General features: G+C 37.8%; 1 protein-coding gene across 4 annotated transcripts; it reads right to left on the reverse strand.

Annotated features, from left to right (window-relative positions):
• Positions 1 to 917: 917 nt before the first annotated feature.
• Positions 918 to 13,310, reverse strand: LOC137171948 (5-hydroxytryptamine receptor 3A-like). Of its 4 annotated transcripts, none has more exons than XM_067576160.1 (10): positions 13,168 to 13,310; positions 12,032 to 12,201; positions 11,144 to 11,188; positions 10,384 to 10,493; positions 9,068 to 9,168; positions 8,783 to 8,940; positions 7,062 to 7,272; positions 6,148 to 6,303; positions 5,402 to 5,472; positions 918 to 2,256 (listed from the first exon to the last, which is right to left on the reverse strand). In XM_067576160.1, exons 1-10 carry the CDS (start codon positions 13,202 to 13,204, stop codon positions 2,023 to 2,025), a joined length of 1,293 nt encoding a protein of 430 aa, XP_067432261.1. In that variant the 5' UTR covers positions 13,205 to 13,310; the 3' UTR covers positions 918 to 2,022. The 4 variants fall into 4 exon arrangements, with proteins under 4 accessions (XP_067432261.1, XP_067432262.1, XP_067432259.1 ...); XM_067576161.1 differs by having other exon boundaries at positions 8,783 to 8,935; positions 9,063 to 9,168; XM_067576158.1 differs by having other exon boundaries at positions 9,068 to 9,237.
• Between the last annotated feature and the right edge of the window lie 4,252 nt (positions 13,311 to 17,562).

Genomic DNA, 17,562 nt, shown 5'->3' on the forward strand with positions numbered 1-17,562 from the left:
GCGTATGATTTCTTCAGTTCGTTTTTAAGCTGAGTCGTATATTGAGTAATAACCTTAAAGTAACTAGAATAACAAGTGTTAACATGTCAGCTTTGTAGACTATATTTTTTATATATATAAGAGTGTGTAAGTCATGTATTTGATACATGCATTAGCCTAATACTTTTTTAGATCTGTGAATGTTTTTAGTGTTCAGTCTTTCTTGTATTAAGCACTGATCTGTTCCTGTATCACATTATAAGCTTTGTGGTACTTTATATATTTCTGTATACTAAGAAAATACATAGGAAATACATGTGAATCATGTGATATCTTGTCTGTTTTTGATGAGAACATAAATCTGTTGACACAATAGAACAATACTATAAATTTGAATTTAACTTTGTTGGTAAAATGACACATCCTGAACCACTCCATGGCTAAAATGAGCCCTTCTTTGTTTAGAAACAATATGTATATGCTAAATGTCTTTAAAGAAGCAGCCTTTACACCACTCAGGGGTTTTTGTTTTTGAAAGCAAATTGTTTTATTGGCATTGTTGGCCCGTGGCTACAAGTTTGGCTATCAGCAGTAATTAATGATTATCAAGATAATTATTAATGATTATCAAGATAATTATTAATGATTATCAAGATAATTATTAATTATTAAAATCAATAAAATTATTAATAAGAATTAATAATAATGTGGCAGCATCCTGGACTCAGGGAAAAAGATAGCCAATTCAGTCTCAAAGTGTACAAATCTATTAATTTGGAACTTTGATCAATAATTAACCTAATAACTATAAACAAAATTACCATATCAATAGCTAGTTAAGGTTGAAGGATTTTGGAGTTCTTTGCAGAGCAGAGGTTGGCAAAACTCATTCTTGTGCAACATTAAAACAGACAACAGATATGTCCAAAAGCATTTATTTATTTACTGTCGAGTACCGCCCAATAAACACACACACATACAAAAATGCAGAGAGAATTTTTATGATTTATTGATGGACTGCAAAGAGTCTGATACATATTTTTAGAGACAGTATAGGAAACAGATATCAGGACCGTTATTCTTTTATGTTTATATAGAGCAGAGTAATGCAGATACAGATTTGAATGGGCACCATGCACATTAGGCATTAAATTACTGAACCAACTGAACTCATAGTGGGGACTGAAAGTATATATCTTATATCTTAAAGATATATCTTCCTCTGCCGCATCAATTTTGATCATTATTTTTTTAACCATGCTAGCAGTGTGGCTCTAAGAATGACAGTGTCGGTCGTTTCAGCACTGTGCTCCATCCTGAAATAGCTCAACAACAACAAAAAGTGAATTTGCTACAGATATTCATGTTCCCATCAAGATGAACTTGATCTTCTAACTTTACATGTAGCACCATTATCAGGTAAAACTTTTTTTTTTAACCAATCTCACTCCTTATGCCTAAATCTAATCAACCCAACCTACAAAGGCAATGAGTATTAGCCAGTCGGAGGCAGAGCAGGGCGTGTCTTGCCAAGAAAAGCAGTGGGATCCATAATAACGTGGGAAAGACTTGCTTCCTCTTTTGATACATTTTCGTAATGTATTGAACATTAGGACCATGCATATTACATATCAAAGACATAAATCTACTACTTGATGACATGTTACTATAACTTCATAATACAACCATACTAGTGTCGCAGGCTGATACTAAGTACATGTGAAGCATGGAGGAAGGAAGGAATATACCCACTTGATTTGACTAATTCGGACAGCTGAAGCCTCACATAACAAGCCAGTGTGACCCCTAAATGGCCTGCAAAGACCAACAAGAGATCTTTTTTGTTTTCTACAGACTAATGGAGCTGAACAACAGGGGTGAACACAGACATAGTAGGTTTGAGTCCATGTATACAGGGAAATGTTTCATAGGTTGTAATTTCGTATCCCAGTCATTGAAGTCACATGATAGTAAGCCTCGCTAGTTGTAATAAAGAGGACTATAACTCAATCATGTGTTTCATTATTTTGCGCTTGTTATTTCTTAATATGTAACATACCATTTGAAAAATATAATGACTAAAAACAGACTGGTGGCTATGATGTAGAAAATGAAGAAAACTCTGTTGATTGTTTTAGCCATTCTGGTCCAGTAGCCGGGCTTCACTTCTTCCTTGCTGCTGTTGAGGAGCAGAGCCAGTGTTTTCACCACCTCCCTCAGATCATCTGAGAGCTTTTCAGAGGCATGGAACTCCTCTGTCAGTTGGCTGCTGCTTACCTGCAGAAATTGTTAAGGAGACTGTGGTTAATTAACACAATCATGAACCAAATAACATTGCCAGCTGCTACATTTGACATTCAGATTTTTGTGTACAATGTATAGAGTTGTGAAGTAGGAGGAGCTATTTCGGGCACCCTTGAAGTAAAAATCATATTCATTTTTCCTACAGACAACGTTATGTGACTCACAGTTGGAGTGCTTCTACAGCTTCAATCAACATGAAACTCTGACAGTTAAATCAAAAGATTAACAACTGTGTTACAAAATATCAGGTTCTTTAATAAAAAGTCAAAGGTACAAGACTGTGTACATAAAAATGTTGACCCCCAAAGTGCATTTTGGCAAGAAACATCCAATCACCAATAAATGACACAAATCTCATGTTCAGAGCCAAATATGTCTTATTCCTCTGTGCTGCAGGCCTCTGTTGTTGTCCAAAAACTATTAAAAACATGTAAATGAGCTACTCCGTACATTGTACATTGTAAATTTCTCAAAGAACTTCAGTACAAAGTCATGAGCTTATGATATGTAGCACAACAAGCTAGCGAAGCTCTGTCTGCCATACACAGAACTGCTCTCCGGAGACTGAAAACATCATCGCTGTTGTTACTCTTTGGAGCAGTTTCTAAACAAACTAACGTGCCCGTACTCTTCATGGTGAAGGAACATGTCACCCAGTGCAACGGTGTGGCTCATTCACATGTATTTAATAGTTTTTGGACAACAACAGAGTCTATGGCAAAGAGGAATAACATATATCAGGCTTTGGATACACACAATTCTTGTAAGTAGATCAATTCATTACTTTGAGTACACCCTGGACATGTCTTTTGTGTTGCAACTCAGTTCTGTTGCTTTCAATTTAACCATCTTGAGTTTTATATAGCTGTATTGTGTTTCTTTATACTGCGTGTGTTCATAAATTGATGAATGTTTTTTCGGTGCTGGGAGGAGCATGTTTGGTTGTTGGCAATAATTAATAATTATCAATGGTAATTATTAATTATTAAAATCAATAACATTATTGATACAAATCAATCATTTGGAGGGCACCACCCGGAAACTGGGACAAATAAACAAACAGTAAGGTAGTCTCATAAAAAGAGTTTACTTAGGAATGCTAATATCTGAGGGATACCAGTATCCACGGTAAACTAAGAAGGTTTGAGTCCAAGCTCTGATTCTCTCAACTGGCTTCTTATCACAACAAGTAAACACAATGATCACAATAGACTTCTATTTAAATGTACAACATAATTTATTAACCTCAACAAGAATGAATAAAACTAACAAATGCTTTAGTTATCAAATTACTCTACTATGACTAACACTACCTAAGCAAAACATACATAAAACAACAGCTGTACATGGTTAAACACACATGCAGGTGAATGTGTGTGTGTGTATATATGTGTGTGTGTGTGTGTGTGTGTGTGTGTGTATGTGTGTGTAGGTGACAAGATGGCGGACATGATCTGGGATGATGATTACACGAGAGAGTCAAGATGGCGGATGTGACTATGGGAGGAAGTCAAATCATTCGAGAATCAAATAACGGATGTGACCTTGGTGTTTTGGTTGGAGACAAAGGCGAGATGCTACCAGTCGGAGCTCGTCTAGTGGTAAGATGATGAGAGACAGAGCGCCGCTGTATCCTACGTTATCTGCCCACCAGATGTGCAAAAGGGGTGTGAGTGTTTATGTACCTGTGAGCGTGTAAAAAAGGTTAGTAGCAAGAGAGAAAAAAAAGAAAGAAACACCGACTCACGGCAGAGTCCCCTGACCGCGAGGAGAGAGAAGCAGTTGCTTTGTGTCACAGAGAGTGTACATACAGACAGTAGTCTGTAACGCATGTTGTCTGGACTATTAACCAACAAAGCAGCCTGCTTTCTTGCTCGCTGTGGCACAATACAGAGTAGTCCCTGGTGGGACAACACAAATCAGCTTAGTGTGGTGAACACAACTAAACCAGCAGCAAGCATCAATGCTCCTCGGAGCTTAGCAGAACAAAAGGACTTGGCGGTCTGTTAATTCACAACAACTGTCGCAATAAAGCTTAACAAGCAATAAAGCTAACATACAATACAACACTGTCTCTGCCCAGACATAAGCCTCTTACTCAAGTCACTTCAGAAAGCGATCAGATGTGTGTTTTTGTCCGTCAATGGGGTCTAGCATGGGTCCTCCAATGCGAGATCCTGACAGTGCCGTCCTTGTTTCCTTAGCAGGAGTTGGTTTCTCGATGGGCAGCGAGGAAACACAAGAGAGTTGATTTGGTCAGAAGGCAGCGGGGCATAGAAGTTATCTGCATCTTGATGAGGAAATCCTTTTCTTCCCTCTGCAGGCAAACAGGAGAGTGCTGGGTTGCAACACTGATCCTTTTTGTAACTTTAATTGTGCTCAGTTGAACACAGGGTCTCAGCTTGTCCAGCAAGGGGAGGATCTTCAAATTCGTTGAGGGGAAATACACGTGCATGACAGTTACCTCCCTTAGTAAACTGGCTCATGGAGAAAGCTAAGCTTCCTGCGGCACGGTTACAATGGAAAGGCATTGGGTGTTTCCGTGCAGCCGGTACTTATAGCTGAGATGACATCATGGCTGTGTCGCTGGGCATTGGCCCTGTGGCATTAGCACATCTCTGCCAATGAGAAACGGGAGTTTGGGGTTCTCCCAGATCTTGAACCAAGGTGCAAACTGCAGGGCAGGCTGGGAGTTGTAGTCTGTGTGAGCAGCCTTTTGACACTATTCCTTCCTCAGGGATTACAGGACAAAGGCAGCCTTGTGGTCAGGCTTCGGAGTTTACAAGTAGGCCTGCCTTTGTCTGACCACATGGTTGAGGCCCAACAGTGTTTTCTTAATTTGGTTGAATTTATTTATTTGCACATTTTTTTCCTAAATGTCATGCATTCATTGTCAAAATGGTGAGGATATTTGGATGTTTGTGTTTTGTCCATTTGCATATGTTTTCAAGTTTGAGTGCGCTGAGCTCTCAGCTACTTATGTATCAGTGTAAAAACCTCTGAGATGGAAATCTCAAAAAGTAGAACCAAAACTATTTTGCATGGCTAGATAGAGTACCATTACCCTGAGAAAATGTTTTTTTGTAATCAGCCCTTTAAAGTGCAACATAATTCTTACCTTCAGCAGTTCAGATGGAGTTTCATCAGCAGACACATCAGAGATGCATGCACAAGTCCATTTCTTCTCCTCTGAAAGGACATTTTAGGTACAAACGATGGTTTGAGCATATTCAATATTATCTAATTAATTAGTATGTATTATAATTTGTAAATGTGCCTGTTTCAACGTATTCGGAAAATGATAGACATCATAATAACAGTAAAAATGTAACAGAGTAGCTCCTATATCTCTGCACAAACCAACCAGCAGCCTGTAGCAACATCTATGTGTTAGTTCAAACGTAGCTTAGTTTGAACATAGTAAGCAATTGCCAACTTTTTATCCATCTGTGAGATTTTCGCCTTCACCTCAATACAATTGAATAGAATTTCCACAGATATGACTGTGGATTGTTTTTATCTCTTCAACAAAAACTGTAAACAGTATATCCTGTAGATTATACATTCACTGTTTCTGAGAAGAGATGGGGCTGTTGAATTTTTATATAAAGCTGTGAGCACCACAAACTAAATTGCAATCACCTACATTGTATTGGGGTGTAGGCAGAAATGTCGGAGACAGATGTCTCAACAGCTGGAAAAAAAAAAACAAAACTCTCCACATGAACAGATACCACTAAGGAGATGAGAGAAAATGTTGTTATGTAGTTAGTGTTGACTTTACACACAAACTGCAACAGGCTGCTGTCTTCCTTTATCTTTGGGGATCTCCTACAAAATATACTGTACCTCTATCAATGTTACCTTTGCTATGTTTGTCCCCACAGTCCTCAGTCAGGCTTTGGTCTCTGTCTGCCTTGTTGTCTCGGGATTCAGAGTCTTTCTCCATCAGATACATCACAACAATGGTCTCCAGGAGGCTGAGCAGCATCAAACTAAAAACCCCCATGCAGTAAACCTCTGAGGGGAGCAGGCAGCATCATTAATGCAGACAAATCACTACTCACTGGGTCAGTATGTGCAGTTCCTGCACATAGTACCAAGCATGTCTTTCAAAAATTACGTTCATACATCATTAAATTGCAACAGCAAAAACATTTAGCCAGAAATGTAATGCTAATGTTGAATTATGTTTTCTCTCAACATGAGAAAATGTTGTTAATTGACATATTTGGCAAATTGTAAAAATGTTGATACTGAACATACGAGTTAAGTGTTGATCTTACATTACAATATCTGCAGGTAGTACTACAGCAATATTAAACATTGTACGGTTATGTTTAGGCACTGGCAACACTTGGTCAAGATTAGGAAAGATGGTTTTGGCTTGATACAGAAAAAAGTCTGCAATGACTTGAAGCACATGTTAAGCCACAGTCTTTCACAAACCTTAACCAAAGTGCTTTTGTTGCCTAAACCTAACCACACACAGGCCTCAGGATGTGAACACTGGTCTCTGGTGCCAGAGTCCTGCGTCTTGTCCACCCACCATCTACACCATCTACCAGCCCACCCCACCCCACCACACCACCACTCCACAAGTGTGGTTTACAAATGTAGTGCTTACTTCATTCGTAAAAACACACTTTGCCTCTGAATAATTCAGGCAGCGATTATGTTTGTCAACACAATATAATTAGGAAAACAATTTAGTGTTATATCAAGGAGACAGGGCTTGAGGTACAGTCCAATAAAGGAAAGACTCTGAACTTTCTTACCTATAAGTGGAGTCCTGTCTGATGAGGAAGGCAGAATTTCATTGAGAATAAGCTGCATCACAGTGACAGCGAGCAGCACAGTGACCTTGAAGCTCAGCTTCTCGCCCCCACTGTCTGAGATCAGGAAGGAGGCCAAGTCCAGACACAAGAAGAACAGGATGGGCAGCAAGAAGTTGACAATGTAGAGGATTGATCGCCTCTTCATTTTGATCTGTGAAATGACATTTTGAGGTCAGATCCTACTACTATAGTTTTGACAAAAGCAACGGAAACATCTGTGTGGCTCCTAGGTTGAAACAACAAGGTAATACGCCCCAGTCAGCTGATGTCTGCAGTGGTGGAAGAAGCCTTCAGATTATTTACTTACGTACCCTGTGGAATTTCTGACCTCAATAGTAATAATAATAATAATAATAATAATAATAATAATAATAATAATAATAACTTTTTTGTATAGCACCTTTCATACAAAAAACAAAACAAAAAAACAGGTAAAAGTGCTTTACAACAAAAGAAATTACATGCACCAAGTGCCAAAAAAGACATAAAAGACATAAAATGAACATAAAAACAAGTAAATGTACATAATATGGAATGAAACCCCTTTGATAATGTAAACAAACATAAGATAAAATAATGAAAATACGATACATAGAATGTTTACTTCAGTGGTGGTAATTTGAGACAATACGCAAAAACTCAGAAGTATTCACCATGTGTACATAATCTGTAAATCAGCGCCTAGATCTCATAGATCGGGCACAACCTGAAGCTGCCCTGGGGGAAAAAAACACCTGTAATGGTGCTGTGGGGTTAAATAACAGACACCACAGTCTTTTTTCTCAAACCTACCAATTACAGATGTCAGCACTCATGTAACATAAGATGGAAAATAAAACCCACCTGATAATAAAATAATAGAGAATAAAATAAAGAGACCTAGAGTACATAACATAAGATGGAAGATAGAACCCACTGACACATTAAATAAAATACATCTTGAACAATAATAAAAATAGTAAAATAAAAACATAGAATACATAGAATGTATAAAAATCAAGTAAAATTCAACATTTTAAAAGAAGTGCAGTAGTGCATAAGTGTGAAACAGACTGAAAGCTAGTGAAAGGCTAGAATGAAGAGATAATTTATATATTTTATATATATTTTTAGCTTTCTTTTACAAATATTTAGCAAGCTGGCTTCCCTGATATCTAGCGGTAGTGTGTTCCATAGTTTTGGGGCATAATTGACAAAGGCTGCATCCCCGATTTTCTTTCGACTTTTGCTGGGAATCTCCAATAAACCAGCGGCAGATGATTGCAGAGTTCTTGAAGGCAAATAGTTAACCAGGCAGTTAGCATAGTTAAGAAGGGAATTAGCAATGAGCCAAGAAACACAGTGACGTGCCAACAAAAGCAGGGACTGCAAGCGAGTAAACAAGGATGTAAACAATGCAGGATTTAAAATAGTCTTAAAAAAGGTTTTGCAAATGTTTTATAAAGAAGGAAATGTCCTCAAAACTCTTAATATAAAAACAGAAAGTAAAAGTAGCAATAGAAGTGGAGGGGTAGAAAGTCTACATCTAGATTTTTGCTTAAGGAAACAAGTATTAGCAGTAAAATGTACCCAAAGTAAAAGTACATGTACTTACTTAAGAGTAACAGGCAGAGGTGGAAAACAGTTTCCACCACTGTGTGTCTGTATCCAGAAATACGTACAGTGTAAACAATCATGCTTTGATCGAAGGCAAATCTGTTGACTGTTGTACTGGTGACTGTCTGGTTGATTAACAGCCACTCGTTCTGAGTCATCAAGCCATGAGACCACTGTGTGGCCGTTGAAGCACCGAGTTGAGTCTGAAGATCCAATTCCTCAACTGAGATGGGAAATAAAATAAAACAGTAAGGCCTGTTAGCAGGTCAACAAGGAAGTAACACATAAATAACTTAGATGAAAGTATAGACCAAATAGAAACTTTTAAACATAACAAGTCACAACCTCACCATTGTGAACGACAGACTTGAACGAGAGGTTACAGGTCTGAATGTCGAAGGGGAATTCGTGAACTTGCATCCTGCAGGTGCTTACTAACACCACATGGTCCCTACATTCAATGATACCATTAGATTCAATAGTGAGATAAGGACTTGGAGGGGTCTTGTCCTTTTCTGTCCTGTATGAGAACAAACACACACACACATACATGCGCATTATGGCAAACGCTTTATGCTTCAAAAAAAATTTCACATACCATATGATTATACTATAAAATGTAACTTAATCTACAGAATGAGGGAATTAACTATCTCTAATTTACCTTCATGTTTCTTTAAATATAGAAGACATGTTCCACACTGTGTGACAATATCATATATCTGCTTGTTCCAACATTTAGTAAATATTTTGAACATATTAAAATATGCTTATTGGATATCTACAGTTGGTAATGGAAGAAATACAGGGAATAAGGGAATATATTTGCATTTAAGAAGAACCTTGAATTAAATTACACTGTATTTCTTTTTTAATTACTTATGTGCAAAAAATGCATTTAAGAAAATATTGACAGCTGATGTGCAATCTTTGGAAAGTTTAACTGCAGTCACTAGAGTCTGATTCATCCGGACTAAACAATGCAGGTTTGAAAATGCCTTAAAGGTGGTGTCTGAAGGTGATGCAGGTAACTGAACCTTCTGACAAGGGTTGTAGAGTACAACGTCTGCTTAAATGGAATATAACAGCCAATCACAGGATGAATACGTGGTGTTTGTAAAAGATTGTTTTTTCGCCCAAAAACAGCCGAGTAGGGAACTTTGCTAAAGTAACTTGGTTTTTCAGTGCCCAAATCACCCGAGACATGATTGGTCCAGTGTGGACCATGAGTTTCATGTTCATTGAGACTAACATTAGTATATCTGAAAGGGCCAGTAACTGTTGTATTGGCTGTTTTTGCTGCTGCTGCTGCTGCTTCGCTGCTGTCTGTTTCTGTCACAACTGCAGCTGGAGTTGCTGCAGCCTCCTGGTCTGCCTCTGAAGGTTAGTTTTTTTTTGTTTTGTTTTTTCTTTTTCGATTTTCAAAATCCAAGCACTTGGATCCATTTTTTAAGTTTTTTTTTGGCGCTAGCTGCTAGCTTCACTATCTGTAGGTTATCTGCCTACATCCTCAGACTCAATGAGCTCCAACCTTATGCAGTCATGGACTGGTGAAAATACTATACATATATTATTGGATATAAACTCTCTAAACTATAATAAACTGCTCTGTCACCAATTACTGTTGTGAGTGTATGTGGATCTGTAAGTGTGAGTGGATACTCACATCTCTTCAATAGTGAGATCTGGCTTCCACAAAATGTCAGCAGGAACTATTATACGATCAAGTCCACAAAAATCATCTGGATTCCATGTAATGTGTTCATTCGTCCAGCTCTACACAGAAAACAGGAAATCAGAAAGTAAGGACAAGGGATAATGTTAAAAGAATTTCTTCGTACTGACCATTAAACAATAGAGACCGGAGCCGAAGTATCAAAATTTAATAGAATTTATTTTCTTGTACAAGATGGAGCGTTTCACAATGCAACACACAGGATGAGGTTACAAAGAAAAAGGCTCCTCGAGGACCGCCTACAACAAGTTTTTATACACCTTAAGTGGGCGTTACAGTTCTTTTCTTAATCTATCAAATACAGACTATAGATAACGTCATGTCTATTTTCAGTTCTCCTGTCCAGGAGCCATCTTGCCCAACTGACCCCCAGATTACATGTCTCATCCTGTCTCCAACGAATTTTAAATTGAAAATATGATATATTACAAATATAATGCTGAACTTTCTTTAACCTCAGCTGATGAGTCTGCTGATGTTGCAGAGTTCGCAGTACAAGACAGGAACAATTCATCATGATCTAGGTAAAACAGTAAAACTCATACACAGTGTAATCATAATTTTTATAACAGATAAAATAAATGAGTGAGAGAAACAAAGAATGAATGAAAAGCAGCAATTTAAAGGAAATAATTAGAGGTTCTGCTAAAGTTCAGTCAGTATTGTTCAGTCTTCCTCAGCGAGAACTCACCGTAAAAATCCAAACGTAAGGAACGAAGGTCTGGTCAGTCTCTTTCTACGAACAAAGAAATACAGAGTATCTGAAAATCTTCCCAGCAGCACAATTAACATAGCTGACCATACATCATAGGACATACACTGTTAATGTAAATTACAACAAGTTCACACACATCAGACTTCATATCGCATATTTTTGAGGAATCAAATTTGTTACTTTAGCAATTGGAAATGTTTAGGCATTTGGATCCAGATCTGCCATCTGACAATCAGCATGTTTACAGACAATCATGCTGATAGGCTTCAGGTGCTACTTTTTCCAGACAGGTTGCTATAATGAGTATGCTATGAGTGTCACACAGGTAACAAACACAATTGCTTGACACACCCAGTAATCACATAGTGATTACAATCAATTCCTCCCAAACCCACCCTGTTTCCATTTGCTGTGGTTGCAGCTTATGGCCACAAAATAGCATTTAATTATAACAATAATGTGATTCCCTGGATCTGACATTATCAGCTCAAATCAGTTACTGCGTCCAAGATCACAGCATCTGTGCATGCTGACATGATAAAATATGTTATCTCTGGATAGCAAATCAAAGAAATGACTTTATTTTCACAAGATAATGGTAAAATTATCTTAAGATAACTGAATTTTAAAAATAATTTGTGGTAACTGTTTATTTGTGCTGGATGGAAAAAAAATGCTGGTAATGATATCAGCCTATAAGATTTGCTGTTTTCCAAGGAATCCAGCACAAAAAAAGAAGCATTTAATCAATTTTGACAGATCTCACTGCTATCAGACCAAAAAAATACCCTCCTTGGCAGAGGAAATAATAATTATCATTGAAAAACAAAACAAAAAAAAAACAAAAGAAAATTTAAGGCTTACCATATCTAGGATGGCATAGATTAGCACTTCCAGATATACTGTCAAAGTTGTATTGTAGTGTTTAACAGGCCGGGACATGGTGTACAGATCATTTTGACTGGACAGACTCAGGTTCAGGTGTTTAAAAAGATGCTGATAACTGCAGTTATCCTCAGAGGACGCCCCATCTACTGCAAGAATACCAAGACACATTCTCTGTCAGAGAGTTAATTCTTAAAAGGAAAGAAATATGCTTTTAAATCAGAGCTTGTTTGTCTGAACACCAGAGTTTCTGTTATGTGCTCTTAAAGGAAATCACCAACATTTGTTTCTGTGGGTATAAACTGATTATAAAGTCATTTTCAAACCATGGAAACTCAAAAATATCTGCAGTCATATCCAGTGACTGTAGTCACTAAAAGGCCATTATGAGATGGGCGTTAGCAGGACTCTCATCAAATGTGAGCAATTTGCAGTCATTTAAATCCATTTCAATTTGAGATCCATCTTCTATACAATATGTTGCCCAAAAACATGTCGCTTAAATCAAACCTAACTCTCCCAAACACAATTTTGAAATCTCTTGAGTATTATCTTTTGAAAAAATTCTTTAATATAATAAATATACCCACAAAGACATAATTCAATTGTAAAACATGCCAATTTGAAAAAACTAATGAGGGTCAGTTCACTAAATTTACAATATTTTCTCAGCCATGCAGATAGTTTTGGTTTTAACTGGTTTTAAGATATTCATCTCCAAGATCTTTGCCTCAACCCTAAAACGATGGAGGTGAATGTGATTTTGTTTGTGGTGATCACTGAACTGTAAAGTAAAATGTCAATTTAAAAAATCAACAGCAGTGTCTACGTGAATCGCGTCCCCTGTACTCTAGATTATCCACATGTCACACAGTGAAAAGTTTGCAGGATAACATTTTTGGAAAAGAGATGCTGCTATAATTTTTTTTTTTTTTAAATTTCACACTGTGAGAATCATACACAAAAATCCCATTCACCCCCATGGAATTGGGGATTATAACAGAAATGTAACAAATCACAGAAATGATCGGGGAATTATAAATTTAGCCTTTAACCAAACAGCATGACATTTCTTAGTGTAAATCTGCATGTATCACCAAATTGTCCCAACTTACCTGCAAGGAGGAGCAGAAAGAAACCTGCAAGCATCATGTCTGTGAGAGATCTGCACAGTTAATGAACATCTCTGTCCTCTCTGTGCTGTCTAGAAATGTTTGTAGCAGTAATATCACTGCCTCGCACTAGCAGAGGGCTGGTCAGATTTAATGACCAACCCTTTTGTCTTTAATTTGTTAATTTAGTCCTATTTTTTCTCATTAGTGTGAGGATACAAACACACATAAAGAGATAATGGCGCCAGGAACTGCCAACACCCCGGACATTTGGCTGCATGTGGGCAGATCAGTTTTGCTATCATACCAATCAGTTAACTTATTGCTTCCACTACTGTTGCCATTTAGTTTCACAATTAAAGCAGATCAATGTAGGAGCTGCATGTGAAAGAAGAAATGTCAAGCATAAACTGGCAGACTAGAATTTACATTTATTTACAAATATTCAACTAATTTCAGGTGTGACTGGTTAAAGTGCCAAGCTTTAACATATTTTCAGAAATAAACATGTTTACAGCCTGGAACAAAACACGGTTTTTGGTCTCTATAGCTTATTTCCCCTTTCATGACAACTGTATGGGGGGTGAATTTTTTAATGAACTTTATGAGGCCATAAAGTTATCCATAATTAAGGACATAGCCGCTTTGAGTGACAGGTTGCTAGCTGCTAGGTGGCTTGTTTCAGCAACTAGGCTTCATTCGGCCTGGCTCAGCCCCACCTCTTTGCCCATTTTGAATTATTGAGTTAGGTGCAAGCGGCAACCTCTGGTGCTGAAAAATGAAGCCAATGCAGAAGTGCCAAAAACTGCAGTTCCTTGAATGGCCACTTGAGGTTGGCTCCAAAAGCGAGTGAATCCCCATAGACCCCCATGTTAAAATGCCTAACTTTACAACAGAAATAAACATGTTTACAGCCTGGTACAAAAAACGGTTTTTGGTCTCTATGGCTAATTTCCCCTTTCATGACAACTGTACGGGGGATGAATTTTTTTATAATTCACCTGTTTAAATTTTATTAAGCCATAAAGTTATGCATGATGAAAGACATGGCTGCTTTGAGTGACAGGTCCGCCAGCCGCTAGATGGCTTGTTTCAGCCATTCGGCCCACCTCTTTGCCCATTTTTGATTGGCTGGGAGTTAGGTAGAGTCACGCACTGCCAAGATGGCAACAGCCAGAGCGGCTCACTTTGAGCTTCAAAACCGCTCTTCAGAAACCAACGGGTGACGTCAGGGTAACTACGTCCATATTTTTATACAGTCTATGGTTAGGTGGAGTCAGGCACTGCCAAGATGGCGACAGCCGGAGACGCCCACTTTGAGCTTCAAAACCGCTCCTCAGAAACCAATGGATGACGTCACTGTGGCTATGTGTATATTTTTTACAGTCTATGCTCTAAATACTATGATATTCATGTGCCACTGTATGCTGGAGAAGAAGCTAGTAAAAGGCTATATTAGCTGCTATTAGCATAACACAGCCAATACTCTGACCAAACTGTTGGCGTTCGAGTTGCATTGTGGTTAATGTAGGCACCAGGTTTTAACAAGAAAAAGAATATATGAAATTAAAAAGACAATAGGCGGTTTTTATTCCACACATGATCCTTTTTTATTATTTGTCCATTGTGAGTCCATCCATGTTATAGCAATGCTAAATTGGTGTAGTAGTCTTTTAAGGGTCACCAACGTTAAATTTCATCCTGACATGAATGGCAATCCATCAAACAGTTATTGAAACACTCAAAACCACAAATGTTGAACATGAAAGTTAGTACAAATTTTCATGGCAATCTATCCAATCGAAACACATGAGAACAGATGGCCTCAGCTGAGGATGTCAGTGGCGTAGCAGCTTAACATCTGATGCTGTTATAACATACATGTACTGGACGGACGCGTCTCCACTTCCTACCATTATGCAAAAGTGAAGCCATAATTTCTTGTTTCCAGAAGCTGCCATCTTGGCTGTATGACATCATTTGGAGCCAGAGTCTGCACAGTGGAGTCAGGCAAGGTGACGGCCCGCAGGACATGCCCCCTCAGCCGTCACGCTTCCTGAGGGAGGTTTGAGAACGGCTGACACAACTGTCAATCATGACATCACACCCCCTTTTTTATATCACCATAGAACTAATTAAAAACAAACTTATCAGAAAAATGAGCACTTGGAGAAGCATCAGTGTGATAAAAGCTACATAAAACGACAGACACCATCTTTGGGAAAAATTTATTTGATGTGTACTTTGATTTTTTAGTTTGGCTTGTGTCCCATCTTCTAACATGGAGGGCCTATACGTATATGACCTACATATATGACCTATACTGCAGCCAGCCACCACAAGGCGATCAACATGTTTTGGCTTCAGTTTTCAAGTATACCTGGCTGCAGCCTGCAGAACAAGAGGCATTCAACGTTGAATGTTTAATCCGACCCAGCGTGATTTGATTGGTTTAACTGTCGAATTTGGGTGGGGTTAAATGTCCATGTCATTGGTTTGGACTTGGGTTTGAGCAAGGTTAAACAACACAGTCAGTTCATAAAACGAAAAGGACCTACCAGTATACGTTACTTATAAGTCATGAGGGGAACTGATCCTCTGTAAACTCTCGTATTTTAAACATAATGATCACTTTGAACCATGAGTTGACAAGTTAAACATCCATAAAATACACCTCAAGAAATGAGCATGGTGTCACTACTAGTCTTACATAGGGTTCCAGTCATTTTTACCACTTTGTATTCATCCAAAGGGGAGTGTGGCCACAATGTAGACCCTTGTTACAAGACTATCGACAATGGTGGAATGTAACTAAAGTACGTTTACTCAAGTACTATACTGAAGGTTCTTGTACTTTACTGGAGTGTTTCCATTTTATGTAACTTTATACTTCTATTCCACTACATTCAGAGGGAACTATTGTACTTTTTTACTCCACTACATTTATCCGACAGATAATTATAAATTACTTCTCAGATTATAATTTTTCATACCCTTCCTGTCCAGTGAAAACTATGTCTCCCCTAATTTGGTTATTTTGAATGTCTGTGATACAGTGAAATATTAAGCCTACCTTATGGTTTGAGTAAACTCTCCTACTTTTTAAGTTAAATAAACTATTAAAAAAAACTTTGGATTAGCTGGAAAATGCATTGTCACAAAGCTGAAAACAGGCTGCTTTTCTGAGCTCATGAAAAGTTTACTTTTTAGAGATACATGGTTCTCACAGGACAGTGACACTACAAACATATGATGATCTTATAGAATATGATGCACTGCTGTTGATTAAACTACCCAACAGTATATAAAGTAGATAAAATTAGCACAACCATAAACATCTACAGCAGTAAAATGCAACATACACATTAATGCAGCAGTAATATTAAAACCATCATATATAATAGCAAAACACTGACAGAGCCAGATTTATCCCAGCATCCCCACTTCAAAGGAGAATGAGAGTGAGAGAGATTTTAATAAGGCTCTTTTTTTTTTATCTCAAAAACTAAAAGTAGAAAAGACAATCACATAGCAGGTCTGCACAAACACCAATACTACTATTAATTTATATAGCACCCAAAAGACAATTTACATAATATACATAATACACTGTGAATATAAAAGCGTAAACTTCATAAGAGTAACACTACATAAAAGCAGCGAAACACTGTAAAATCACAGAGGAGGAAAAAAAAACCCATAAGGTACAGAGAGAGAGGGTGGCATGGGGCAAGGTAAGGGGGAGGGCTATGGGGTTGTGTAGTAGGCCTGGGTAAAGCCAGGAGAAACAAACTACATTTAAAGATCAATGCAATTTACTTTTGAATTTATTACATTTATACTGTCACATATTTTTCCTGTGTTTTAATATCTGGTTCTGTCACAAATGTCCAGCAGGTATCAGATAATGAGAGCAAAGCTCAGTAAAAAGACCAATTTCCAATGATAAATTCCAACTGAAGTGTATCCACTGTAAAATATTTTTAACAAAACAGTTTTTGCTTTCTTTTTTCAAACATTTTAACATCTTTAAGAGGAATTCCAATTATCTCTGTGCTATTATATGAGAGGCACAAATTGAGGCTAGAAGTAATAGCAGATTATCTCTCTAGCTGTGGTGCTAGTTTGGCTATCCCGTCAGTCACAGGACCCTCGCCATGCAGGTCCAAGTGATTCTTCAAGAGTCTCCTGTGTTGGTATACTGTGGGTATTTAGGTCCAGGAAGGAGTAAGCGTCAGGTATGTAGGGGTGACTAACTGAGAGTGACAGTGGGTCCATGTAGTTCTGATGATGCAGGACTGTTCACCAAAATAACTACATTGTCATGTGATCCATATTTACAACTTCTGATCTGCTTGTAACAAATCAATGAGAACTACTCATTTTCTTCACTGATCC

Source organism: Thunnus thynnus, chromosome 20 (genome assembly GCF_963924715.1).
Source record: "Thunnus thynnus chromosome 20, fThuThy2.1, whole genome shotgun sequence".
NCBI classification, from domain to species: domain Eukaryota; kingdom Metazoa; phylum Chordata; class Actinopteri; order Scombriformes; family Scombridae; genus Thunnus; species Thunnus thynnus.

Coding starts and splice junctions, on each gene's coding strand:
- LOC137171948 (XM_067576158.1), bottom strand. CDS start 13,204: ATGATGCTTGCAGGTTTCTTTCTGCTCCTCCTTGCAG. Junction 12,202..13,167: donor CTTTCTGCTCCTCCTTGCAG/GTAAGTTGGGAC, acceptor GTATTCTTGCAG/TAGATGGGGCGTCCTCTGAG. Junction 9,238..10,383: donor GATCTCACTATTGAAGAGAT/GTGAGTATCCAC, acceptor GTTCTCATACAG/GACAGAAAAGGACAAGACCC.